General features: G+C 41.8%; 2 protein-coding genes across 3 annotated transcripts in view; one reads left to right on the top strand and one right to left on the bottom strand.

Annotated features, from left to right (window-relative positions):
• The window catches only part of TRAPPC12 (trafficking protein particle complex 12), a 350,210-nt gene extending 341,693 nt beyond the window's left edge, over positions 1-8,517 (bottom strand). For both annotated transcript variants that reach the window (XM_029595791.1, XM_029595790.1), the window contains exon 1: positions 8,434-8,517. The gene's annotated coding sequence lies outside the window, so the exon portion shown is untranslated. The remainder of the gene's footprint in view (positions 1-8,433) is intronic.
• A 37-nt stretch (positions 8,518-8,554) lies between these two features.
• EIPR1 (EARP complex and GARP complex interacting protein 1) overlaps positions 8,555-27,802 on the top strand; it is a 486,875-nt gene continuing 467,627 nt past the window's right edge. The window contains exon 1 of the mRNA XM_029595793.1: positions 8,555-8,685. Coding sequence (XP_029451653.1) covers positions 8,644-8,685 — 42 coding nt within the window. The 5' untranslated portion in view covers positions 8,555-8,643. The remainder of the gene's footprint in view (positions 8,686-27,802) is intronic.

The following is a 27,802-nucleotide window of genomic DNA, read 5'->3' as shown; positions in this document are numbered from 1 at the left end:
TCATTCAATATAGAATAGTTAAGTCTCCAAAACCGCCTTCCCACTCTGTTCCCCCGCATGGTGAGGTCCTAATAGGAGCACGGTCTGACCATGAGATGATGCCTACCTCGGTATTCTGAATATAGTGGAAAAGTGACTTAGTCACCAAGATATAATTATTCGGGAATAGGAATCATGTGGCTTGGAATAACTACTATAGGATTGGGAGTGAGGGTATTGGAGTCTCCAAGGATCCACAAGCTGCAGATCGTTCATGAGATCCTTAAGAACCCTGCTGTGTAATGTTGCAACCTGTGCGTGTCCCTTAGAGGTATCTAAATAATGAGAGAGAGCTACATTAAAGTCACCCCCCAGTATTAATAAGCCCACACTACGCTGTAACAAGAATTGGTGAAGTTCCTGAAAGAAAGTAGCCTGTTCTCTATTAGGAGCATAAATGTTTACTAAAGTATAGAGGGACCCATTCACTTTAATTCGGAGTAATAGATACCTGCCTTTAGGGTCTGAAAGGCAGTAGGTGTATTCAAATATAAAATTTTGCAGAAATAGTATACCGACCCCAGTATATTTTGCTAATTTATTGTTGGGCGTAAAGTATTGTCGGTTGGATCTCATCAGATATTCATACCTCTTAGATAAATGGGTCTCTTGAAGGAACACTATTTTGGGCAATTTTAAATCAAGTTCCCGAAAAAGGAGGCTCCACTTCTGCAGGGAGTTTAACCCCTTAACATTAAAGGACATGATACATATTTTAGCCATTTATGTAGATTTTGGGTATAACTCAAAGGTGTGGGCTCAGCCCTCACGCAATGATAAGTTGGGCAGTTCCCCAGCCGAGGGCCACAGCGTGATGCGCCGCTCCACCAATAAGCAGTAAACCTGGTAGGAAATATGACCCAAGGCAGACAACATGGATTAAGAAGAGAGAGGTAACTCCTGTTGCGTATGAGGGATTATCTGCGAATAATATAATAAAAAAACAGTAATCAGCACTAAACACAGGGGGAAGAGATTTGTCCCCTATGAACTGATTTTTGCCTGCATTTCCCTCCCTGCAGGCTACACACTCTCCCAATCTGGGGGGTATTATCGTCATAAATGGGGACGAGATCCCCCCACCGCCTATATGGCAAAATCTTATAACAGTAAGATAAAGATCATAAAGAATTATAAAAAAACCCCCAAAAAACCCAACCTCCTGTAAGAGAAAGCTGTGGGCTACAGTCTCCCTTTTAAATTAAGAATAGCAAGATTTCTGCCTATTCATTTATTTTATTTATTTATTTAAGTTTTTTTATATACCAACATTCAGGACGATAGTCCCATCATGCTGGTTCACAAGAAACAGGGGTGCAATAATAATAAAACTTTACAATTTGAACAATAGTGCAGAAAAGCAGTTACATATAACAAGGAAATCAATAACTTGGAGTTAGAAGGAAAATGAAGATCAGATAATTATATATATGTATAAATAGCATTGAATAAATAACATTTATTAACGTTATTACTAGCGAAGCGTGTTGATTGATGGGAGTTAAATAATGTTGGAGTTAGGAAATGCCTGCGTGAAAGAGCTAGCTCAAGATAGTCTGAGATACTCGCAGATCTCCTCGGTTGGAAGTTCATGTTGTGGCTTGGCTGGGTTGGGATCCACCCGAATGCCTCCGCAATCTGCTATGCCTTTTTCCAACTCTCTGCCAAGCGGGAGTGGGGAGACCTGAAGATGATGATTTTGATGAGCTGCCCTGGATCAAGGTGCTGGTAAAGCCCCAAGGTGTAAGGATGGGAAGAGCCTTGGTCAGCGAGCTGATTTTTGAGATACCCCTTATAGGGAAAAGGAGAGTCCAAAAGGGTGCAGCCAGCAGTACTTGATGCTGTCCTTTCTGAGGAAGGATGTAATTTCCCGGAGTGAGTAATGATTCTACAGTATAGCTTGCAACAGATCAGCATATATAGAGATCTCCTGATCTTCCCATTGCCATGTGTTTTGGGCTTTAGCAGCCTGCAAAGCCTGTTCCTTTACTGTGAAGTCATGAAAGCAGGCCACTCTGTCACGGCCCCAGTTTGGAAGGGGGGCTCGTACTGTCCTCTGAGCTCTGTCAAGTTTAATTTCCAGCGGTATAAAGTCCCCTTCTGTATGAGAAATGAGGAGAAGGTGGTTACAGAATCTTTTCAGTAATTCAGTGCAATTTTTGTTAGCGGCATTCTCCACAAAACCGCGGAAACGCAAGTTACTGTGTCTTGCCCTGTTCTCTAGGTCCGCGATTTTCGCTTTTAATTGCTGGGTATCCGATTGAAGCTCTGTGCAAGATGTTGTGGTATGTTTAATCATCTCAGCCTGGCTATCTAGTCTGGTATCCAGGTCGTCTATTCTGTGGCCCATCGTTGACATTTCCTCCTTGAGCTCCTCCATATGTGAAATCATCTCTTGACGGTAAGATTTGATGTCGGCTCTTAAGCTCGTGAACCACTCTCAGAATTTGGCTCTCGTGGGGTGCTCTGAGGTCAGCTGGTTAGATTGTTCAGCGAGATCGGCATCCATGTTAGCAAACGGAGGAAGCAAATTGGCGCCATCTTGAGCTTCGCCCATGCCTACCTCACGTTCCTCGGCCTCGGACAGTCCTCCTTTGTTATAAGAAAATTGCTGGAAATTGACATTTTTCTTCTTTGCTGCTATAGCAGTGCTTTAAGGGACACCCAGAATCTTTGTTTGGTTGATTTTGAGGGGGTTCTGCTCGGATGGTAAGCGATTAAACTCGGCGGCGGCGGCGGGAGCTCTTAATTCAAGCTGCTATCCCCATCCGTGACGTCACTCCCCCCCTCTGTCTTTCCTTTTCTGATCATGTGTCAGTTCTTCCCCTTTCCTTTTCACACTATCATTAGACATTTTATGATTCAATTATATTTTCTAGCAATGTCATCTTTTGCTCGTTCTGTTCGGACCTGAGGAAGTGCTTCAGCTCCCGAAAGCTGGTCAAGAAAGATATTAAGCAAAAAAAAAAAAAGAATTGCCTTAGATTTAATTTGATTTTGTTGACCTTTGTTTCTCAGCATGACTATAGGAAAAACCTTTAATTTCTTAGTGTCTTGTCAGATTAATCCAGAACCAGTGGGTTATGCATTTCTACCAGCAGATGGAGACTGAGCAAAATAGTCCTGCAGTGACATCAGCCTGCCAGTATTCTCTATCTCCAGCAGATGGTGGAGACAGTCTCCGTCTCCAGTGGGAGAGGGCATATACTGTCACTACCAGCTACTGGACCAAGGGACTCATCTGAAGGACCACGGTAATCACCTCAGGAATTCTCAACTGGGGGAGGGTCCATTTGGTATCACTGCAGGAGAGCGGGGCAAATTAAATTTCCTTTTATTTCTCCTTCTAAAACTTGAAGCAATCCCCAGTAGGGAGATGTACATCCACCATCTGTTGGAGACGGAGAATACTGGCAGGCTGTCACTGCAGGACTATATATATATATACTGTGTTAGATAGAGGTAGCCCAGAAGTGGGTGAACCTTGCAAGATTCACTGTCAAGAAGACTTCCAGTGGACTAGGAAGAATCTGTGTTGAGGAGTCTAGGGGAAGGCATGGTTAAATAGCTAGGCTTTGACTTTTTTCCAGAAGAGAAGGTAGCAAGTCTCCCAGTGCAGTGTTAGAGGTAATTTGTTCCACATTTTAGGACTAGAGCAGCTGAGTGTGTGAAGTCTCGTGCACATTAGCCTAGCTGAAGCCAGTTAAGGGGAGAACAGAAAGGCCTATTGGGAAATTCAGATATATGACTATAGAAAATCCTTAATGTACAGGACAGTTAGTATATTGATGCCTTTAACTATTATTTATGCCTGATTAAGACAAATTACACAATTACATGAAATGAATCTATAAAGAATGGAAAATATCTGGCATTGGCCATTCATACAATTATCTCTTTACAATTACCTGCCTGAAGGGCAAAAGATTGAGTACAGGTGAAAGGTAAGGCGACAGAGCACTGTCGACTGGAATAACAAAGAAATCAAGTGTTTCTGCCTGGGGAAAGGTAGGTATTACCTCTTTAATGATATTCTCTAAACATTCATTGTTATTATGTTACGTTAAATTTATAGGCCGCTTTCTTTGAACAAAGCTCAACTCACAATAGTTTACATCAGAAAGCAATACAACAGATACTTAGTACACTAAGAAAACAAATACACTATAATAAATCAATAAAATACAGTGTAGTAAATCAATAAAAATCAAAATATATTCCTAGTGTAAAGTCATAACTCAGCTCACTCCACTCACTCCAAAGGCAAGGTACTAAACCAGGTGTTGAAATAGTTTATAAATGATAATATCCATACTCCTCCAAAAAGGATACTGTTAGTGTAGAGAAGGCTGCCTTTTCACCAAACTCTAACAAATTGACTTTTAAGAACGGATCAATTTTCAATTACAAAATATTTTAAATTGTTTAAATGTAGAGAAGTGTAAAGTAAAACTTACAGGAAGTAATTAAAGAGTAACTGACTCCTTATTTATGAGATTGTTTGCAAAGAGAAGATAAAAGCAAGCATGGATTTCATCCTGGATCCTGCCAGGACAGTACATACAGAGCTAGTCAAGGAAACCATGTGACTCTATAGACAGAGGAGACAAAATATGATAGCAGATAAGGACCGATCTACACTGCTACAATTCCACAGATCTCACTAGATCTCTGGTCTCCCTCTCACCTCTCTGCAACCAGGGATCCTCCTTGCAAGAACCCCACCCAACAGCATAAACACTTTATCAGAAAAAATGGATTTAAATAAGTAATCTCTAACTTCACAGTCATCTCCTTTACCGTATTATTAATATCATTTGTTATACAATTGCACTCTATTGGAATCAATTGTGTTACCCTGTAAATATCATTTAGGAATCGATTTTGCTACCTTGTAAATATTTTCCTGTTCAGTTATCTCCCCACTTTTTCTTTTCCAGATCCCAGTTATCATTACCCTGTTTTATTGTAACTGTTGCACTTTCCTAACCACTCTCTTGCTACTGTGGTTCGAGTTCTCTATACTTTACACACATTGTTAAATGTAAACCAGTTTGATGTGATTCTTGTCATGAAAATCGGTATAGCAAAAGAATAAATAAATAAATAAATAAATCTGATGCTACAGGGAGCTGCTCTTTTAAGATTAATACACCACAGTGTCATGGTCTGGTTATCCCGTCTTCTCCCCTCAATAATTTTTATAGGGTTTTGACTTGGGACCACTTGTCAGTCATCTTTGCAGATCATCTTTTGGATCCATAGGCACAGAACCATTGTACTACACAGCCAGATGTGTAACAAATAGCCACAAAGGATAATGCCATTAAAATGTATGTAAGCAAATACTGTAGGTGAACAGCAGCCACTTATAGTTAATAAAACTTTGTCCATTGTTTCAGTCAAGCAAGGGCTTTGAATCAGGTGCCATACAATGCAAGACTCTGAAGGCAAGCCCTTCGCTATCTTCTATGTGCGTTCAAGGTTCCCAGAAACAGATTTTAGAACATGTTTACACTATACCAGCCCTTGCAGTGGCCTACAGCAATGGCTGGACTCATAAAAGGATGAACAAAGTTGAATGGGTGCTATACTATTCTTTGTTTCAAACCAAAATAATTTTGTCACTCTCTCATGAATTATCTGAGAAATGTGGACATGGTACCCCATACATATAACCAGCAGAAAGGCAACATAGTAATATAGCTGTAATTAAGAGAGAAGCTGACACTGAAGATCAGACATTGCTTTATTCAAATTTCACTTTGTAAGGGACAGGACCACCACTTAAGTAAGCAAGTTTTGAGCCCATTACAACTTTGCCAATAACTAACATCCACATTTGGACCAAAGTTTGCAAATCCGGTTGGATTTTTACAAGTTCGGTACAGCAATCTGATAAAAAGATCGTTCCTTCTTCAGTACATGAACTTTTTGAGGCCTCCTGTCAGATGTTACAACTAACAAAGACTCCAGTATTCTCCTGGACCAAAAAGGCTACTAGAAGTCTTCCTTCTGTAATAAGCAGATCTTATGTGCCCCTATGCAAATAATGAAGTTTCCTTGAGAAGGAAGACATAGTTAATCAATTAAAGTAAGCTGAGAGACATACTACTGCTTCCCATTGAAAATCTATCTCCCCAGCTTTCTCTTTGCAGCAATCAGGAGTGAGAACTAGCAAAGCTAGAGAGGGTAACATATTGCTAAACTTCAGATGAGATAAATCTAACTTTGGAGAAAATGTATTAAAAAATGAGACTTCCAAATGTAATGATATCTTACTAGAAACCATGATACTTCTAACCTCATCTCTTCTTGTAGTTTGCCTTGTATTATTCTTGACAATTCTGAAATATAGTAACATAGAGGTCCATATTCAGTCACAATCCGGACAGCAAAATTAGCCGGATAAACTTATCCAGCTAACTTTGGAGGTATATTCAACAGTGCAGCCGCACTATTGAATATAGTCAGCTATCTTAAAGTTTGCTAGTTAATTTTATCCAGCTAACTTTAGGACAGCTCTTTGGCCTGACCAGGCTTAGCTAAGTTATCTGGCTAACTCTGAATATTGGAGTTAGCTAGATAACGTAGCTAACTCTACACCTGCCAGTTATACCCTTGGAACACTCAACTTATCCAGCTAAATTATAGTTGACTAATTTGTTAGCCGGATAAGTTTCCAAATCTTTATTTAGATGGATAAGCCTTCTGAAACAGTTTAAAAACAAGTGTAACCCTTGGGCTAACGTCCCTTCTCAGAACATCAAAGACCACATCTCAAATAAAGGTTTAAGCAGTTAAAGACTGGATGTTAATCCAATATGATGTTCAAAGTTCCCTGTTGGGGGGGAGGGGGGGAATTTTTCTTCTAGATCCTGAGCATTGTTCAACAGTCAAGTCAGTATAAATATTCTCTTGTGTACTGCAGTAATAATCACGCTGGAAGCAATGGATGGCTGCCAACAACATCTGCTGATTGAAGATGGAAAATTGATGAAGATATCAAGTTACAAGTTCTTGATATTTACAATTCATTTTACATCCCGCTTTCTGCAAATTTTATTGCATCAGCCCCTTAGTCTTTCTGTAATGGCCTTATTTTCCTTAAGTACCCTTTTAATTCCTTGATCATCTAACAGCCAATCAACTTGCTCACAGGCTTCCTGTTATGAGATTTTGCCTCTACGGCCAGCTTCTTTTCAAATTCTCTTTTAACCCTCCTTATTAATGTTTTATATCTAACTTGTCAATGCTTATGCTTTTGCCTATTTTTTTCAGATCTAGCCTTTTCCAATTTTTGAAAGATGTTCTGTTGGCTAAAATAGCCTCTTTAACCTTACCTTTTAACTATGCTGGTAGTTATTTAGCCATTTTTCCACTTTTTTTTTAATGCATGGAATTCATCTGGACTGGACTTCCAAGATGGTATTTTTAAATAATGACTGGCCTGATGTAAACTCTGTTTTATTCTATTTTATATTTTATCAAAGCCTGCAGATTTACTTAATGTCTTCCCTCCAGTCATTAAGTCAAGATTGCACTATGATCACTGTTGCTGAGTAGTCTCACCACCATTACCTCTTGCATCAAATTCTGTGTTCCACTGAGAATTAGGTCTACAAGGGCTTCTGAATTAACTGTTCCATGAAGCAGTCAATTATTTCAACTAGAAACTTTACCTCCAAAGCATGTCCGGATGTGACATTTACCCAGTCAATATTGGAGTAATTGAAATCTTCCATTATTTTGTATTTTTCTCTTTGTTTTACATGTCGAATATAAGAAACAATTTGCATTACAATCAAACCCTTGCTTTTAAAACTTTTTTTTTTGCCCTGAATGCACTCTTAATATGTTTTTATTAAACTTTATATATGTTTCATGAATCCATGGATCTCTTTTCTACATAGATACAGTGACCACTCACAGTGGGCACTGTGGCTATGTAGAAAAACCTTTCAAGCACTTTAAACCTTGAATTCACCTCAAGCACATGATAAAGAAAGGATACAAAGGGGCAATCTTAATGATTTTGCATTCGATGTCAACTGAGCTAATTCAAAACAAGCTGCTAATGTCTCGGATCCCTGTCATCCCCTGCCTCCAAAGATTTTAACAGCATCATCCTGATTCACATCATTATTATCAACATCATTTGTATAAGCTTCTACCAGATGTAGGCAACGTTGTACAGAGACAGATTAACATTTGGAGAAGGAGTGGCAATATAAAAGCTCAGGCACATCACAATCTTTAGATGACTCCTAAATCAGTCCAGTGACAGGGGTCACAACCTGCACAACGCCCGCTTATTTTAACACGGGGAAACGCCCTGCTCTGACCACAATCCCATGAGTCCGTGATCCCCTCCCCTCCCCTCCGGGGCCTCACCTTTACCCTGCCGCTTCCAGCTTCACTCTGACTAACATCCTCTCCGCCACCAATACCAGCACCGGGTAGGACCCACACTGCGCATGCGTACACCCTGCTTAGCGCCTCCCGGAAGTGCAGCGTACGGAAGCCGGCGAGTGTCGGAAAGGCTCCGTGCGTTGAGCGAAGGAACCAGACTTGGTGGGTTTGTGCTGTTGCGAGGGGGCCAGGATGGAGGACGACGCTCCCGTCATCTACGGGCTGGAATTCCAGGTTCGTTCGCTAGGATCCGAGGGTGTGGGGCGCAGTTCTCAGCATCGGGAGGGGACGAGGAGTTGGCCTGCGCCTCTGCACATGTAGCTGCCACCACCAGCTCGTTCAAATCTGACTTGTATTTGTTAGATGAGCTTTTATGTTGTCGCTAAGCAACACTCAGATACCCAGCAATAACTTATAAAGGGACTGTCCTACTGAATGATTTTGACATTTTGCATTGCATTACATTACTCCTTTAAGAACCGTATTCGTAAGCACATATTGGAAGCTGTCTTGGCTCTTTTCTCATATTTTGATTATTCAAGTGGAGAGTTCATTAGGGAGCCCCTTGTTAATTAGGATGGTTTCTCTCCCTGCTTTGGTTGTGGCCAAGTAAGAACATAAGAATTGCCATACTGGTCAGACCGAGGGTCTATCAAGTCCAATATTATGTTTCCAGCAGTGGCCAATCCAGGTCACAAGTATCTAGCAAAATCCCAAACTGTAAATAGATCCCATGCTATATAATTTACTGGACCAGCTGAGATAAACCTTTTACTTTGCAGGGCTGACTAGCCTCCCCCCCCCCCCCCCCCACACACACACACACACAGCTGTAGAATAGCTTCTTTTTGGGCATAGTCACAGATTTTCACACTAGAAGTTATTATGGATCAAAAGGGTCTAGTCCCAGGAAAACAATTCAGACTTAGAACAGAATTTATTGTCTTGTATATGTCTTTTTTGTTGACAAAATAATTTACAAATTCCATATCCACAGGTAATCCATAGTGAAGTTACTACATTCCACAAGTACAATGACAACAGCAAGGGTTGGCTTTTCAGTTGTGTGCCCTGCGCAGTGATAGAAAGCATCAAACACTAGGGTGGCCAGCGTCCCCTTCCAGTGCAGCCACTGGGCCAAAGAAGAGCTATGGTCCCTCTTCTGATAGGACCTTGAGGCTGAAGAAGGCATTGCTAGTGCCTTCCACCACCCTCCCTCACCTGTGGGGTAGAGTTGCTACTCCTTTTCTAACAGCTAACAGGGTTGAAGTAGTGTTGCTGCTATCATACCCCCCCCCCCCCCCATGACAAGAGAGCTGTGCTACGGACTTGACACTTCTAAACACTGCTTTCTGCCACTGGAGCCTGTTTCTCTGCCTTACAGTACTGGGAGAGAACCATGAGAGAGAGCGAGGCTGGCAGCAGGAAGCAACATTTAGAAGTGCCAGGCCCCTAGCCACTCTTCTCTTAGTAGGGCCAGGACAGAAATGGAAAGTAAGAGTGAGGAGGAGAGGATGAGTTTTGATAAATTCCTGGAGGAGTAGTCCATAAACTTCTATTAATCAATAGAAAATAGCCATTGCTTGTTGCTGGCATCAGTAGCATGGGATTTATTTAATGTTTGGGTACTTGCTAGTACTTCTGACTTGGACTGGCCACTATTAGAGACAGGATACTGGGCTTGATGGACCCTTGGTCTGACCCAGTATGGCATTTCTTATGTCCTTATGATGGAAAAACAAGTGGGGGCAGGGAAGGAAGATGTTGGGGTGGAGTTGGAAGGACGGGGATGGAACTTAAGGCAAGGAGTGGAGGATGAAAGATAAGAGCAAGGCTGCAGTTATGCTGATATTTTTCTTTGAAGGAGGGGAGGTGGGGATGCCCATTTCAGTTTTTATACAGGTTAATCTAGAACCAGCCCTGATAGCGGCAAAATATTCTCCTCATGCTATCCTTAGAGGAGAATATGCCAATGAGGAGACCAAACTCTCAGCAATAGTTAGGGGATCTCTCAGTCCAAGGGCTGAAGTCCCAACCACTCTGAACAAGACTCTTTTTTTCTCCTCAGTTCTTTCCCTTCACATTTCAACACCAAGTATTGCAACAGTTTTTCAGTACACTCAGACCTCTGTGTACCATGTTTGGTAAAATCTTAGATGGAGTTCTGCATAATCTTCCTAGTGCCTTTTTGTAGTAGGTCAGAATTTAGGAGCTGGAAAGTAAAATTGAAAGTAGATGAAAGTAGATGTTGGGAAAACCCAGAAGCATAGCGATACCTATTAACTCTTAGTCTTCTCCTGGCAGAATTGCTGCAACTCCTAGAGGTCTAACTCCATACACTCATGTCAAGGGTCCCCAGATTTAACTTCAAGGGCTTAAAGACACATACTTCTGCTCTCAATAAGGTTGCAGACTACTTGGGAGTACTGTGGCCTTAGGGCAACAGTACTATGCCAGTATGAGCTGTAAAATGATAAAATGCCTCAATAGCCTCAATCAGCACTTAGGAAAATAATGAACAGAACTGAACCCAGGACAGGTCCTCGAGGCACTCTGCTGATATCTTTTTTTTTATGTGCTGAAGACTCCATTTCTGTGCACAAAATGTTCAGTTGTGCAGTAAATATGTTTTATATGTATAAATCATATTTTGTGCACATAAATCCCTCCATTCTTTGTCATCAACTCTATTTATCACTCCAGTTAATCATTTTAGGTGACTCACTTTGAGCCCAATGTAACTAAATTTTAGCTCACTTTTTCTTTGCTCCCGCAGTAAAAATCAAGCATATTCCGGATCAGTACGTTAATAGTATGCTAATGCAGCAGGAGTATTAAAAAAAAAAACATACTAACCTGGAAAAGTGTGTGGAAGACATACTAACTTGATTAAACCATGAGTTAAGCCTATGTACCTCCCTGCATTCAGATCCTTCAGCCTTTTTCTCAGAATTCTTCCGATAGAGACCCCACACCATTTTGGTTGCCCTTCACTGAATTGCTTCCATCCTGTCTGTTCTTTTTGAGATCTGGTTTACAGCAGTGGTTTGCAACCTTTTCCCCATCATGACAGACCACGCTCACATATGTGACACACTGCTCATTACAATTCACAGCGGAAATAAATAAATAAATAAATAAAGGTCCAGTATTATTTTTGTTGTTAAGATTAACACAAGGGAAAGACAAGTACTCTGTCTGAACAAAAAAGTTGCATAAACATCCCATGCCATACCAAAATAGCACCAATTTCCAGCACTCAGTGACCACCTTACCTAAGAAAAGGCAACACTGAAAATATTACACCAGGCCTTAAGACACCAATACACTTCCTATTAGGAAAACGGACCAAGCCAGGCTGCTATAGAGCCCTACACAGAAACTACACGCCAGCAGAATACCTCACCTCAGTCACATGTGCAGATCCTCACCTAACAAAGAATAAAGAGACCAAAACGCATAACTAGAAGCATGCAGACAAAAACTGAACTGGAAACTGCAACAAGCCAGAGAGACTGTATGCAGTGTAACAAAGGAAAAAGAGAAACTTCAGCCCTCAAAACAAGAAATATAAAATCAATAACAGTAAAACCATACTAACAAAAAGACCAGATTTCAAAATAGCTGATGAATAGAATATTCAATAATTAAAACCTCATCAAATTTCTAGATAACAATAAAATATTTCAAAATAGAAGACACAAAGACCCAATAATGAAAATTAAGGATAAAAAATGCTTTGCTCGGCAAACCTGGTGCCCTGAGATTGTTTTGAATTCGCAGGAGGAGGGATGTTTTGTTTGCAACTTTCTCCTCTGTCATACACAAGCTCTCTCTCTCTCTTTCAATCACACATACATACACTTGCTCTCTCTCTCTCTCTCTGGCTCTCAATCACACACACATACACTTGCTCTCTCTCTCTCTCTCTCTCTCTCTCTCTCACTTACATAGGCTCTCAGTCATGCAAAAATACACATACTTTTTCCTCTTTCACTTATGTAGGCTCTTAAACATACATTTCCACATATGCTGTCAATCTTTTCACATTTACACATATACAGGCTTTCAATTGCACTCATCCATACATGCTGTCTCTTTCTTTCACACACTTAGACTCTCAATCACACACACACACATAACATGCTCTCTCTCTTACTTATACACACAGGATCTTAATCATACATACACATGATCTCTCTCACTTACACTTACAGGCTCTCAATCACTCACTTACATACATGCTGAATTACACACACTCACATTCACTATATTTCAAACACATATGCTTGCTTGCTCAATCACTCTCTCCCTCCCCCCACTGAACTAGTGATAGCAGCAGTCTCCTCAATTTCCTGCCTTAGCGGTAGCAGCCTCCTCCACTTCCAGCCCTCGCGATCTTGACAAAGGACTCCAATCCACTGCGGGGGCTGAGGTTGCTCCTCTTTTGCTCCGCACCATACCTCTCTTCTTTGGGTCGATGCTGCAAGCACTAGCATGGTCTCTTCCTCCCGCGTGCACAGCCACTGCATGCCACTTTCTCTTCCGGGCTGCTGGGAGGCGGGAAGAAGAGACCATGCTGGTGCCATTGACTCCAGCTCTCCTGCCGCGTTCCGCCCAGGCTATCAGCATTTTAAGCCTGGGCACGGGGAGCAGCTGGGTCAGAGGGGGGACAGAGAGATTTGGCGACCCACTGGTTGAGAACTGCTGGTCTACAGAACTGAACGCCGTACTCCAGATGAGGCCTCACCAAGTAACCTGTACAAGGGCATTATCACCTCAGTGAGGCCTCATTTGGAGTACGGTGTTCAGTTCTTTCTCTTTCCTTTCCCCAACCACAACTCTCCTTCTCTCCCCCCACAGAACAGTCATCTTTGCCCTCTCTCCATCCCAAAGCAGCCTTTTCTCTCTTCCTCGGCATTCACTTTCCTGGCCTCCCCTTCTCTCTCTTCCCCCTTCATACTCCTATCTTCCTCTCTCTCCTTCTCTTTTCCTCATTTCTCTCACCCCTGCTGCCTTCTACCAGGCCTGCTGGAGGCCAAACAGCCTCCTTCCCTCCCCCCTCCCCAAAAATCCTGCACTTTTGCTTTGGCTGATGAGGCCTGGAGATTCCTGCCAGCCCTGCTTCTTAGGCAGCTGATTTTTTTCTCTAGTCCTCGGCTGGCAAGGCCTGCGGAACTCTGCCAGCTGCATTGTACCTGCCCCTGGTTCCTCCTTCTGTTGGCTGTCTGTGTTTTGAACTTGCGCACATAAATTGCTGCGCATGTGCAGATGAAAAATAACACTGTTGGACAACTGGGCAGATGTATAAGGTTTTCCTAATGTAAAGAGCACATACAAAGTAGAGAGGATCCTCAGAAACTGCATCCAACCAATGCTTGAGGATGGCTTTTGTTTGAGTTGTTCTCCTGCCTCAGGGTTTTAAAGTTTCAGGGGCCTGATGTAATAAGGTGTGCTCGGTTGAGCACACTTTTTCATGTGTATAACTTAATTCCCCGAATAGCAAGGTTTTTAGCACTCAAAAAATGTGAACATGAATGTGCCCTTTACAAATTTCAAAATTCTGCAACATGGCTGATAACTGGTTCCTCTCTCAGATATCATATCTCCCCAGTCCTGGCTGGCCTAGACTGGCTTCCCATTTCTTGGCAGGTAAAATTTAAGATACTAACTCTGATCTTCAAGGCCCTCCATGATCAGGCACACTTGTGCATCTTCAATCTTATGCTTCCATCCTACATGCTTTCTTCGATCTTCATTAAAAAACCTGTTAGAAGTTCCCTCCATTAGGCACTCCATTTAGCTGAATCCAGAGACCGGCTCTTCAGCGTGGCTGGCCCATTACTATGGAACAATCTTCCTAATGCGATCAGGGCAGAACATGATTTACTCTGGTTCCGCAGTCTACTTAAGGCTCACCTGTTCACCTGCGCTTTTGCGGCCTGAGTCCCTTAGCTTTATGGGCAGTTCCTTTCTCTTGCCAGCAGTTCTGGTTTAACTTTTGAGAATATGTGGCATTGCCTTCCCTGTTGTCTCATTTTGTTGAACTATTTGTTGTTGCACTTTGTTTTAACATGTTGACTGACGATTGTGAGTGTTTTGCTGTTATCCGCCAAGATTTGTGGATTGGCAGATTATAAATTTTACAAATAAATTTGTGCACCTCTGTGCAAATCCCATGTTATAACTTCCTAATGAAGGGAGCTGTGTTAAAGTCCTGACGGTTTAACTCAGTTTTTTTTGTGGTTTTGTTTTATTTAATAATGAAAATTTTACTTCTGGGTCACAGATAGAGTAAAGTTAACTCACATTTCTGGGACTTGTGTTAGTCTAGCGTGTTCTGCACAAGTCTGGTCTCGGACTTGGGGTTCCTGGTACAGGGGTCCTAAATTCTAGTTTCCAGGACCATGGGAATCCCCAAGTGCAAGACCCTGCTGGTGCAGCACCATAGACTGGTGTGATATATTGATGTATTAAGTGTTTTATATTAATTTACTTTACTGATGTATAAGTTTCTTGATTAGATTAATGTATGTTTATTATTGTACTATTATTTTCTTTGTAAATCAGTTTGGGTTGTATTATGTGCTACAAGGAAGGCAGTCTAGAAATGTAAATTAACGTTTTGTCACTAATTAAATTTCCAAACCATGGTCCCGGGGCAGAGGGCCTCTGACTTGGGGGCCAATGCAAAAAAAAGCGCGGAAAATGGGCGCTGAAAAGTCAGCACCCGCTTTCTTAACACTCCAGGCAGGCGTTAATAGCTGAGCGATTAATGTGCGTCTGAGACGCACATTCATTTTTTTGCATTTGGAGTGAATGAGTAATAGCCTCATTCACATGCATTATTGCATTAGGGGGTGGATTAGCGCCTATTTAACCTGCGTCCGACTGCGGGTTATACAGTGCGCTCGGCTGAGCGCCCTGTATTGCATCGGCCCCTTGGTGGGCTTCAGAGACATAGAACTGTTATTTGCGCAACAGTCATTCATTATGGGAGCCCTTTGGGGCAGTCACTTGTTACAGCATATATACTGTCACACAAACAGCAGTAGGGCTGCAAAAGTGCCTTCCCAAATGAGCTTTTGCAGTTGTAAATACAACATTTCTGCATCGGTGTGCTACACAATGGTGATGCTTGTGCCTGCTCTGAAAAGAAGCACTTTAACTGTATGCTTGTTCAGAGCAGCTTTTTAGTTTTGTTTCTTTCTTTCTTTTTTTTTTTAATCCCTCTCTTTTTAGCATATGGATAAAGAAAATGAGTGCTCAAATTCAGTGCACATTCTTTTACTCACATGGTGTTCTATTACATTGTGCTCGCAGTCTGTGCATCCTTGATGCAATATCTTGGCATTTTTTCCCTCCAAAGCACTAGATGAAAATATTTGTTCAGGCTTAATGCCTCTTAACTTCAAACTGGAACAAAAGCTGTTTTAAAGGAACTGACATTACTCTTCTATTCTCACTCTGATGGCTGAAACCAACTATTAGTTACTTTCAAGCAAACAATAACCAATCAGAACAAACCAATAAAAAATATATTATAGTAATCTATAAGCTGATTTTGTAATAACTGCAGGTTGTTCATATACACTATTGTATCAGTTGTTTGTTCTGCATACTTTTGAGAAATGTTCCTTTATTTATTTATTTATTTATTTATTTAAATCTTTTCTATACCGTCGTTAGGAAGGATCCGTCACAACGGTTTACAATAAGGCACATAAAATAAGGATGCTGAGATACATTAATTTACACGCGTGCCATAATGATTCGGTACATAGTTTTCTCAATGATATAATTGGGGTGTGATACAATACTGCCCAGGAACTATCAGTTTAAAAACAAATCTATTTTTATAAGTGTCAACTTCTCATCTTGTGAAGAACGAGAAGGTAGAGTAAAAAACAAATCGAAATACAGCTACACACTTTATTTGTTCATATCTCATACTTTGCCTGCCTCACTGTTTCTCCTTCTCTATTTGGTAGGCTAGCTTGAATAGCCAAGTTTTTAAGCCTTTTTTGAAGAATTTGCTGTCTTTTTGCAACCTTAACTCTAGTGGCATGGTGTTCCACAGTATGGGTCCTGCCAAGGATAGTGCTCTCTCTCTTACTTGAGTTAGTCTTGCTGTCTTAATTGATGGGATAGTAAGGAGTGCTTTATTCGCTGACCTTAGGTTTCTGTTTGGTACGTGTACACGGAGGGCTGTGTTAAGCCATTCTGCTTTTTCATTATGTATTAATTTGTGTAAGATGCAAAGTGTTTTGTATTGTATTCTCTGCTCCACAGGTAACCAGTGTAACTCTGCTAGGGTTTCGGTGATGTGGTCTCTTTTTTACTTTTACCGGTCAAAATTCTTGCAGCAGTGTTTTGTAAGATTTGTAGTGGTCTGAGTGAGGTGTATGGTAAGCCTAGTAATAGCGCATTACAGTAGTCGGTGCTTGCAAAAATCAATGATTGTAGGACTGAACGAAAGTTCTTTGGTGTTAGCAGTGGTTTGAGTCTTCTGAGTACCATGAGTTTAGTGTAACCTTCTCTAACTTTTAAGGATATATGTTGTTTTAAGCTTAGTTCGGAGTCAATTATAATTCCTAGGTTCCGTACTTTCTCCGCTAGTTCAATCTTTTGGTTGTTTTTGAGTGTGATAGTGTTTTGAATGATCTCTGTCTTTTTGCGTTCTAGATGTTTTCTCTATGTTCTTTACTAGCTCCATTTGGTTTTTTAAATTGCTATTTGCAAGATTTGGTTATTGTTTTGTGGTACACAGATGTGCAATGTCCCTGTGTATACATCTTTGAGTTAAATCACATTGTAATGTATTGTAATGTCATATGATCTTGGCATATGAATAATTACTATGTGCTATATCAGTGACCAAATATCTGTCCAGAAGCTACATACAGACAGAGAGAGAGTTTTACCAGATTGTCAATTCTATATATGCACATAGGGACACGTCTGTTTGTTTGAAATGTTATACTCATCAGTATTAAGATGTTCTTTTATTTTATATGTTTCAAATAATATCAATAAAGATGTATTTTTAATCTGTTGCCATATTATTCACACAAATGCTCGTTTCCACTCTTTTTTTTTTTTTAATATTTATATATTTATTAATTTTCTTAACATATTACATAGGTAAATAGGTACTCCTTTACATTTTTAACAAAACATCATTACCAAAATATGTAGCAATAATCTATATCATAATCCACTGTAATTTGGATTCATCATCTATTCAAATTATAAATAATAGCAAAGGCTTAATTATCCAAGAAGGGAGATTGTTAAATTTAATCTTCAAGAAAACATTCTACACTGTAATTCCTGCATATTCATTATTCATTCACTTGTTATTGGGGACAATATTGCTGTTTTTCTCTGTTCAATAAAGTTTTTCAATTGTTCAGGTGAAAAGAAAATATAAGTATCTTGTCGTTTTTTAATCACACACTTACATGGATAACGTAACACATATGTATATCCCAGGTCTAATACTTCCTGACGAAGGGTCAGGAAATTTTTCCTTTTTATTTGAGTTAGTGTGGACAAGTCTGGGAAAATTTTTACAACACCATCATTAAAAGAGATAGGATATTTTGTAAAATATACTTTCATTACCTTATTTAGTTGCAGAAGATTCATAAATGATACTAACAATGTGCCCCTATCAATAATCTGGTTGTTAGTACTCTCCAGAAAATTTGTTAGGTTCCCTTGAAAGGGAGCCTCTTCTATATTCATATTGGGGTTTCTATTGGGGATGAAATAACAAAAACTAATCTCAGGCATATCATTATCTGAAAAAGACATAACTTCTCTGAGGAATCTTCGTAAAGTTTCCAATGATACTTCACCTGCTATCCGCGGAAAGTTTAACATTCTCAGATTTAAGCGTTTCGCATTATTCTCATAAGTTTCAATTCGCCTGGATAGAAAATCCCTGTCTTTAACGACAGCTACTTGGAATTCAATATTTTTTCTCCCCATATCTTCTAAGGTTTTTACCCTATCTTCCGTATTCTTTAACTTATTTTGTATCACTATCATTTCTTGTTTATTTTCCCCAGTAATATCATGCATTTTCTTCTCTAACCCTTTTAAATTCAGCGTCATAGCAGCCATCATGTCCCACAATATTTCAAGTGTTACCACCGTGGGGCGTTCTAAAGTCTCTGGTAGTCTCACTCCACCTACAGCTTGAATGTTTTCTCCTTGGGCTGTTCCTCCCTCAGCGCCTTCCACTCCTGCAGGAGTTTGTGGCCTGACATTGGTGGAGTGGGATTGATCCAGTAGTACCTCAGAAGCCCTCCACTCAGGAAGCCCATTTGTGGATGAAACAAAGGCCTTTGTAGGGGCTTTTTTTTTCCCCCATTTTTGATATGTTTGACATACAAGAACCTGTTAGGAAGAACGTCGTTTGACATATGATTTGAAGGCAGGACATGTTTGAATCTTTTGTTCTCTGTAGAGAAGGGGGGGGGATATGATAGAGGTGTAGACATGAGGGGGGATATGATAGAGGTGTTTAAAATCATGAGAGGTCTAGAACGGGTAGATGTGAATCTGTTATTTACTCTTTCGGATAGTAGAAAGACTAGGGGGCACTCCATGAAGTTAGCATGGGGCACGTTTTCAAAATTTAATAAAATTGTTTGAACATAAAACTAATCGGAGAAAGTTCTTTTTTACTCAACGCACAATTAAACTCTGGAATTTGTTGCCAGAGAATGTGGTTCGTGCAGTTAGTATAGCTGTGTTTAAAAAAGGATTGGATAAGTTCTTGGAGGAGAAGTCCATTACCTGCTATTAAGTTCACTTAGAGAATAGCCACATCCATTAGCAATGGTTACATGGAATAGACTTAGTTTTTGGGTACTTGCCAGGTTCTTATGGCCTGGATTGGCCACTGTTGGAAACAGGATGCTGGGCTTGATGGACCCTTGGTCTGACCCAGTATGGCATTTTCTTATGTTCTTATGTTCTTATTTTTTGCATATCTATAGAATGTTACTGTTTTTTATTTTTAGGGATAGACTTTGGGCTAATAAGGGTGAGATATTTTGTTTTATCATTATAAGGGACATTTTGTTCCTTTATTGCAGGGCTCAGTTTTTAAATAAGTTTTGCTAGGTGTAGGTGTATTGGTGTGCGAGTGCTTATGGGGGGTGGTTTAAGGTGGTTGGGATCTCAATAACATTTTAATAAAAATAAATTTGTTGTTTGATTAAAGGTTTTGAAGAGAGAAGAAATGTTTTTTGAATTTGGTGTTTATATATACAGTATTTGTGCAGCAGGGTATTGGGGCTTCTTTGCATACTTTAAAGAATTATATATCTATATATATTATTAGTTATAATAAATTTTGGGGTGTTAGATAATTACAAAAATGCCAGCACCACATTTAGGAGGAGTAGTAGTTAGAGCAGTGAGCGGAGAACTGGGAAAACCAGGGTTCAGATTCCACTTCCCCCCCCCCCCTTGATATACCTTGGGTAAGTCAAGTTATCTCCCTTTGACTCTACTACCTACTTAAATTGTAAGCTTTTTTTTGGAACAAGAACTTATTGTACCTTGACTTGAATAATGCTGTAAGCTATCTTGAGCATCCTTTAGAAAGGCAGGCTAAAAGCGCAAAACTGATTAGTGTTGTAGCTGACTGCTGGATATGATTCCTCCTTCTTTAAGGAGCTGCAGACATGTTTTTGTCTGTATTTGTATATGCTTAATATTTTATAAGTCTGTATTTGTAATGCTTAATATTTTATATAAATGTTTAAATATTTTAGAATCATGTGAAAGGTATGGCTGAATTTTTTTATTTTTTTTTGTAATTACTGATTGAACTCTAGAGATCATAGTGGGCCCCCTGTTTTTTTTTGTTTTTGGTTGTTTGTTTTTTTTTACTTAGTGAACAGCTTTTTTCTTCATCTTGCCATTTCTCATTTGGGCCATGGCTTTGGGACTGGAAGCACCATAAACTTTACTCATTTCAGAATGCTTCAAGGAACCAATTAAGCGTGAACCAATGTTAACATTTTCGTATTAGCAACCAGGACTGGCCTTATAACTTCAAAGCTTAAAGATGATGGGATAAGCAGAAAAGTGGAGTTCAGCTGCAAAATTATTGAAATGTCAGTTTAGGGCATGTAAAAAGATGTATTTTCAATTTTATTGAGGGAAAAAACGTCTGTCTACAAGTGGGATAGCTTTTTATTGGAGTAACTTATTACATTTTTTGACTAGCTGAAAGGAGTTAACCCTCCCTTCACCAATTTATAACAAAATAAAGTAATACAGACACAAGATAACACATCACAAAGAAGAGCCAGGCAATAGTCCTGGGGCAGGGAATAAATATTTTTCAGGACTAGACCATTACATCAGTGTCAACATATTGAAAGGGAAATTCACAGCTATCCAAGAACATAATAAATTGAAAAATGAATTGATCAGATGTCTCAAAATAAAAGTAAAAGTTCTTAATAGAGACAAGTGCCTTCTAATTCACTACCAAATGTTATTCAGCCAACACATCACCCCTACTCCCCTACTATACACACACACCAATCATTGTAAATTATCTTGACTCATTTACATATTCAGGTAACATCTTCCCCTGTCTCTACCTACTCATTCTTGTCTTTAAACTTCTGGTCTTTGCCAGTGTATCAACCCTGTTGAGAAAGAGTGAGACCCCTAGAAATGCAGGAGAAGAAAGAGAACCCCAGTTGTCCAGGCTTGGTGTACTCCGACTTAGTGTGTGAGGCCTGTACGGTATTAATCCAGTCACTTCATTCTGCAGTGCTTTGTTCAGACATTGATTCTTTCTGTTCATACCTGGGAATTTTAGAGTTGTGGTCGACCTGAGATTGCTGTTGAATCAGGAGGAAGGGGCATACTTAGGAACTTCAGAATTGTGGTCACCCTGAGATTGCTGTCAGGACCTGCACCACTGAGTGTGCAAAATGTGCAATTGCAGAGGGCGGCAAACATGGTGGGGTGATGACAAGAGGAGGGAGAAACCCATGCTGCCACCAGGAGACCTGATTGACTATCAGTGGAAGAATTAGGAGGCCCATGATGCTGCCTGTAGACACGATCCCACCGGCGGCGAAAGAAGCAGGAGGCCAAAGCAGAAGAGGAAGCCTGTCCTGCAGCTTCTCCTTATATGCTTGCCCCGCGCTATTCAACACGCGCGGTGCTATCACTTCTTCTTGTATTCTTATCTCATGCATCGTGTGGGAAGCTAGTTCGGGAAGCTTACCCGGACTAGCTGCCCATCCTCATCCACCCAAAGTGTCTCCTTATCACGACTTGCACCATGGTATATAGTATTGAATCCGGAACCTTCTTAATTTATTTTTGATACTTGATAGTTATATTGTTATTTACTTATTAATCATGCTTTGTTTGCTATCATTCTGCCTTTCTCTATTGCTCGTTTATCCCCCCCCCCCGCCCCTGTTTTATGTACTTTCCAGCTGTTGTTCGGATGTAAACCGGTATGATGTACCCACTAATGCCGGTATATAAAAGTTTTAAATAAATAAAATAAAACGTGAGATGAGAATCAGGAAGAGCTAGCACCGCAAATTTGAATTAACGTGGGGCCAGTACATGAGGAGGAGCTGCAGAATGACTGCTCTCATGAAGAAGGTACAAGCTGGCAGCAGCAGCAGAGGAAGAAGGACCCGTGGACCCTGACTGTCTGGTGTGTGTGTGTGTGAATGGGAGGCTGCCTGGGATGGGGAGTATGTGTGTGTGTGTGTGTGAATGGGAGGCTGCCTGGGATGTGTGTGTGTATGTGAATGGGAGGCTGCCTGGGATGGGGAGTATGTGTGTGTGTGTGAATGGGAGGCTGCCTGGGATGTGTGTGTGTGAATGGGAGGCTGCCTGGGATGTGTGTGTGTGAAAGGGAGGCTGCCTGGGATGTGTGTGTGTGAAAGGGAGGCTGCCTGGGGTGTGTGTGTGAAAGGGAGGCTGCCTGGGGTGTGTGTGTGAATGGGAGGCTGCCTGGGATGTGTGTGTGTGTGTGTGTGAACGGGAGGCTACCTGGGATTGGGTGTGTGTGTGTGAATGGGAGGCTGCCTGGGATGTGTGTGTGTGTGTGTGTGTGTGTGTGTGTGAACGGGAGGCTACCTGGGATTGGGTGTGTGTGTGTGAACGGGAGGCTACCTGGGATTGGGTGTGTGTGTGTGTATGGGAGGCTACCTGGGATTGGGTGTGTGTGTGTGTGTGTATGTATGGTAGGCTACCTGGGATTGGGTGTGTGTGTGTGTATGGGAGGCTACCTGGGATTGGGTGTGTGTGTGTGTGTGTATGTATGTATGGGAGGCTACCTGGGATTGGGTGTGTGTGTGTATGGGAGGCTACCTGGGATTGGGTGTGTGTGTGTGAACGGGAGGCTGCCTGGGATTTGGGGGGGGGGTGTGTGGGTGTGTGAATGGGAGGCTGCCTGGGATTTGGGTGTGTGTGTGTGTGTGAACGGGAGGCTGCCTGGGATTGGGTGTGTGTGTGTGTATGGGAGGCTACCTGGGATTGGGTGTGTGTGTGTGTATGGGAGGCTACCTGGGATTGGGTGTGTGTGTGTGTGTGTGTGTGTGTGTGAATGGGAGGCTACCTGGGATTGTGTGTGTGTGAATGGGAGGCTACCTGGGATTGGGTGTGTGTGAATGGGAGGCTACCTGGGAGTGGGTGTGTGTGTGTGTGTGAATAGGAGGCTACCTGGGATTGGGGGTGTGTGTGTGTGTGAATGGGAGGCTACCTGGGAGTGTGTGTGTGTGTGTGAATGGGAGGCTACCTGGGATTGGGTGTGTGTGTGTGTGTGTGAATGGGAGGCTACCTGGGATTTCGGGGGGGTGTGTGTGTGAAATGGAGGCTGCCTGGGATTGGGGGTGGGTGTGTGTATGTGTGAATGGGAGGCTACCTGGGATGGGGGTGGGTGTGAATGGGAGGGTACCTGGGATGGGGGTGGGTGTGAATGGGGGGCTACCTGGGATGGGGGTGGGTGTGAACGGGGGGCTACCTGGGATGTGTGTGTGTTAATAGGAGGCTACCTGGGATTGGGTGTGTGTGTGTGTGTGAATAGGGGGCTACCTGGGATTGGGTGTGTGTGTGTGTGTGTGTGTGTGTGAATGGGAGGCTACCTGGGATTTCGGGGGGGGGGTGTGTGAATGGGAGGCTGCCTGGGATTTGGGGGTGTGTGTGTGTGAATGGGAGGCTGCCTGGGATTGGGGGTGTGTGTGTGAATGGGAGGCTGCCTGGGATTGGGGGTGTGTGTGTGTGTGTGAACGGGAGGCTACCTGGGATGGGGTGGGTGTGTATGAACGGGAGGCTACCTGGGATGTGTGTGTGTGTGTGTGTGAACGGGAGGCTACCTGGGATGTGTGTGTGTGTGTGAATGGGAGCATGCCTGGAATTTGGGGTGTGTGTGTGTGAACGGGAGGCTACCTGGGATGTGTGTGTGTGAACGGGAGGCTACCTGGGATGTGTGTGTGTGTGTGTGTGTGTGTGTGAATGGGAGGTTACCTGGGACTGAGGGTGTGTGTGTGTGAATGGGAGGCTACCTGGGATTGGGTGTGTGTGTGTGTGTGTATGGGAGGCTGCCTGGGATTGGGGGTGTGTGTGTGAATGGGAGGCTGCCTGGGATTGGGGGTGTGTGTGTGAATGGGAGGCTGCCTGGGATTGGGGGTGTGTGTGTGAATGGGAGGCTGCCTGGGATTGGGGGTTTGTGTGTGTGTGAATGGGAGGCTACCTGGGACTGGGGGTGTGTGTGTGTGTGTGTGTGTGTGTATGGGAGGCTACCTGGGATTGGGTGTGTGTGAATGGGAGGCTGGCTCGGATTTGGGGTGTGTGTGTGAATGGGAGGCTGCCTGGGATTTGGGTGTGTGTGTGTGTGAATGGGAGGCTACCTGGGATGTGTGTGTGTGAACGGGAGGCTACCTGGGATGTGTGTGTGTGTGTGTGAACGGGAGGCTACCTGGGATTTGTGTGTGTGTGTGTGTGTGTGTGTGTGTGAACGGGAGTCTACCTGGGATGTGTGTGTGTGTGAATAGGAGGCTGGGGTGAGTGTGTGTGTGTGTGAACGGGAGGCTACCTGGGATGTGTGTGTGTGTGTGTGTGAATCGGAGGCTACCTGGGATTGGATGTGTGTGTGTGTGTGTGTGAATCGGAGGCTACCTGGGATTTTATGTGTGTGTGTGTGAATAGGAGGCTACCTGGGATTGTGTGTGTGTGTGTGTGTGTGAGACTAGGAGGCTACCTGGGATTGGGTGGGTGTGTGTGTGAATGGGAGGCTGCCTGGGATTGGGTGGGTGTGTGTGTGAATGGGAGGCTGCCTGGGATTGGTTGTGTGTGTGTGTGTGTGTGTGTGAATGGGAGGCTACCTGGGATGGGGTTGGGTGTGTGTATGTGTGAATGGGAGGCTACCTGGGATGTGTGTGTGTGTGTGAATGGGAGGCTGCCTGGGATTGGGTGGGTGTGTGTGTGAATGGGAGGCTGCCTGGGATTGGGTGGGTGTGTGTGTGAATGGGAGGCTGCCTGGGATGGGGTTGGGTGTGTGTGTGTGTGTGTGTGAATGGGAGGCTGCCTGGGATGTGTGTTTGTGTGTGTGTGTTGGCATCACAGCAGAGCATGAAAATATATATATATATATAATGTGATATTTTTACCTCAGAATACTATACTTCCATATTTTTTGTGAAAATATAAATGCATAACGCAATGTGTGTGTGTGTGCAGTGGGGCAGGGGGCATTGTGTAAGGCTATAAGATTCATCTAGGGCACCTAATATCCCTATATCAGGCGATGGGTTTGGGGGACTTCAGGTATCAGTTTTTAACCTTTGTATCACTAAAGGGAGCTGGGCTTTTATTTGGTGGGCCTGGGACAGAGAATGAATGAATGAATGAATGGGGGGGGGGGGGGGGGGAGGGAAAGAGAAAGGGACTGGGGCAGCACAGTAATTATTTGCACAGGGCAGCATAAAAGCTAGCATCTTCCCTGATTGCTGTTGATTAGTAGAGGGTGGGGGAGGGGGAAGGAATGTAATAATATGAATCAGGTTTCTCTCTTCCACCACCTCTCCCCACCTAATCCACACTTTCTTTTTTTTTTCTTCCACCCATCACCATCATCTGACCCCAGCACTCTCTTTGCTCTCTCCCCCTATAAATCTCAGCTCCTCACTCTACCCTTAACTGAGTGATTCCCAAGTCCTGGACTCACAGCTGCAGACTGAGTTTTGTATATATTGCATCCCCTCTCCAGTTTCTCCCCACATGCTGCTTGCAGTGTCTGCTCCAGGCTCTCCCCAATTCTAAGAACATAAGAATATGCCATACTGGGTCAGACCAAGGTCCATCAAGCCCAGCATCCTGTTTCCAACAGTGGCCAATCCAGGCCATAAGAACCTGGCAAGTACCCAAAAAATAAATCTAGTCCATGCTACTGTTGCTAGTAATAGCAGTGGCTATTTTCCAAGTCAACTTAATTAATAGCAGGTTTACTGAGGAAGGGGAATGGCTGAGCTGTATATAGAGAGGTTCTGAGATTTCTAGTGTTTCCCCTGAGACCCTGCAAATGATGCAAATTCCCAGAGTCTCGGTGAAATCCTGAGTTCCCAGGTATGCTTATGTTTTGGCAAAGCTTCAGATTAGTTGAATAGATTTTCTGTTTACATGTAGAGCCTCATTTCAGAGGAAGTACATGAATATAAACCCAAATAAACATTTCAATTCGGCCTGAAGAATCTAATCAAGGTCTAGGGTACCCTTTAATTAGAGACTACATTTCAGTCAACTGAAACTTTGTGGGGGAGGGAGATCAGTCACATTTCCTGCCTTTCTCCCCATCATCTGAAATGCAAACATAAATAATTGAAAGATGATATTGGTAGCCAGGCTCACACTGAATGTGTTCCAGTAGCTGAATATTTATTGTTACTTCCATTAGATCCTATTGAATATTTAAAAAGTTTTAAAACATGTTGGTATGAAATACTACCTAGGATTCATTTAAATCTTATTTATATTCTTTTTATTGGTTTGTTTGTGTGCTCCCACCCACCCCAAATTATGACTGGAGGTTATCTGCAGTCAGATTTACAGTGTTTACTTGATTATCCACCGCCCTCTCTCACCACTTCACTTTATATTGGTTCTCTCGCTGGGCTTTTTAAATTTTTTAATCACTGTACACAGTCTGCCAAATGTTATAAACAGCTCCAGCCTCCTGCCTTTTTCTATGCCCAAAGTTACAATAAATCAAGATGGAGGTGACGTATCATTCAATTGTAGATTCAGTGGTTAAATGCTAGATCAGCTATCATAAGTGTGTATCACGGATAGTATTTGGGTAATCATAGTACTTACTGTTAATATTTTGTAACTTATTTCTTCTCATTTTCTTTTAATCACTCCATATATTTGGCAACACTTACAAATTGTAATTCAAATAAAGATATCTGAATCTATACAATATGTGCCAAACAACGGTTACAAATGTATAGCTCCATGATCATCTACCTGTATGTCAGGACCAAAGGAAATGTGCTTTTTATGAGAAGTCACTCAAATGTTTCAATAACCTATTGCAAAGACCTACAAAAATCTTCAGATTCAGTATAGTCATGAGCTTTAAAAGCAGAAAAAATCCTCTCCTCTCCCAATTCTCTTCACATAACACTGTTTTGAGTAAAAGTTTGTTTTTAAGGGACTATCTGCCAAGTATTTACACTTCCCCCAGCAAAGAAGGAGATACAAAGATACCATTCTGAGAGTTTTAGCTTCTGCTCAAAAGTTTGGGGTGATCATGTTTGTTTTTTCTACTCCTAAAACTTTTTTCCTATATTGAGACAATCTTTATTTTTTTTTCTACCATAAAAAGTAACATTCTGTTGGCCATAACACACTGAGCAGGTAATTAAAGAGCTATGATTTTGTAACCAGGGTGTTTGGTGCAGTATTTAAGATCATGTGTAGGATTATGCAGTTAATGTTTGTGATATCTATTGATGTATTTGTGGTAGTTTGTGTAGCTTTTTGCCATTGAAACTATTTAATGTTTCCAGGATCCTCTCTTTTTTTTTTTTTTTTTTGTAAATTTTAATATTTTTAATGTGGGTTAAAATTCTTTTTCTCTTGGACTTTGTAGCATCAGTTTATTTCTGGCCCTAACTATTTTAAATTCTCAACTATGGCTAACCAGAAGCAAGGACTGATAATTTAGAGGCCGAAGTAATAAAACCTTTATGTCTGGGAGGGTATAGAGTCCAACAGGATAAAGATCATACAAGAGAGTAAATGCTCAGTAGAATCTATATGGGTAGAAATCCCATGTGTG

This window comes from Rhinatrema bivittatum, chromosome 3, assembly GCF_901001135.1.
Source record: "Rhinatrema bivittatum chromosome 3, aRhiBiv1.1, whole genome shotgun sequence".
Classification (NCBI taxonomy): Eukaryota; Metazoa; Chordata; class Amphibia; order Gymnophiona; family Rhinatrematidae; genus Rhinatrema; species Rhinatrema bivittatum.
The sequence above is the reverse complement of the archived record's forward strand: the minus strand, read 5'-3'. Positions and strand labels throughout refer to the sequence as shown.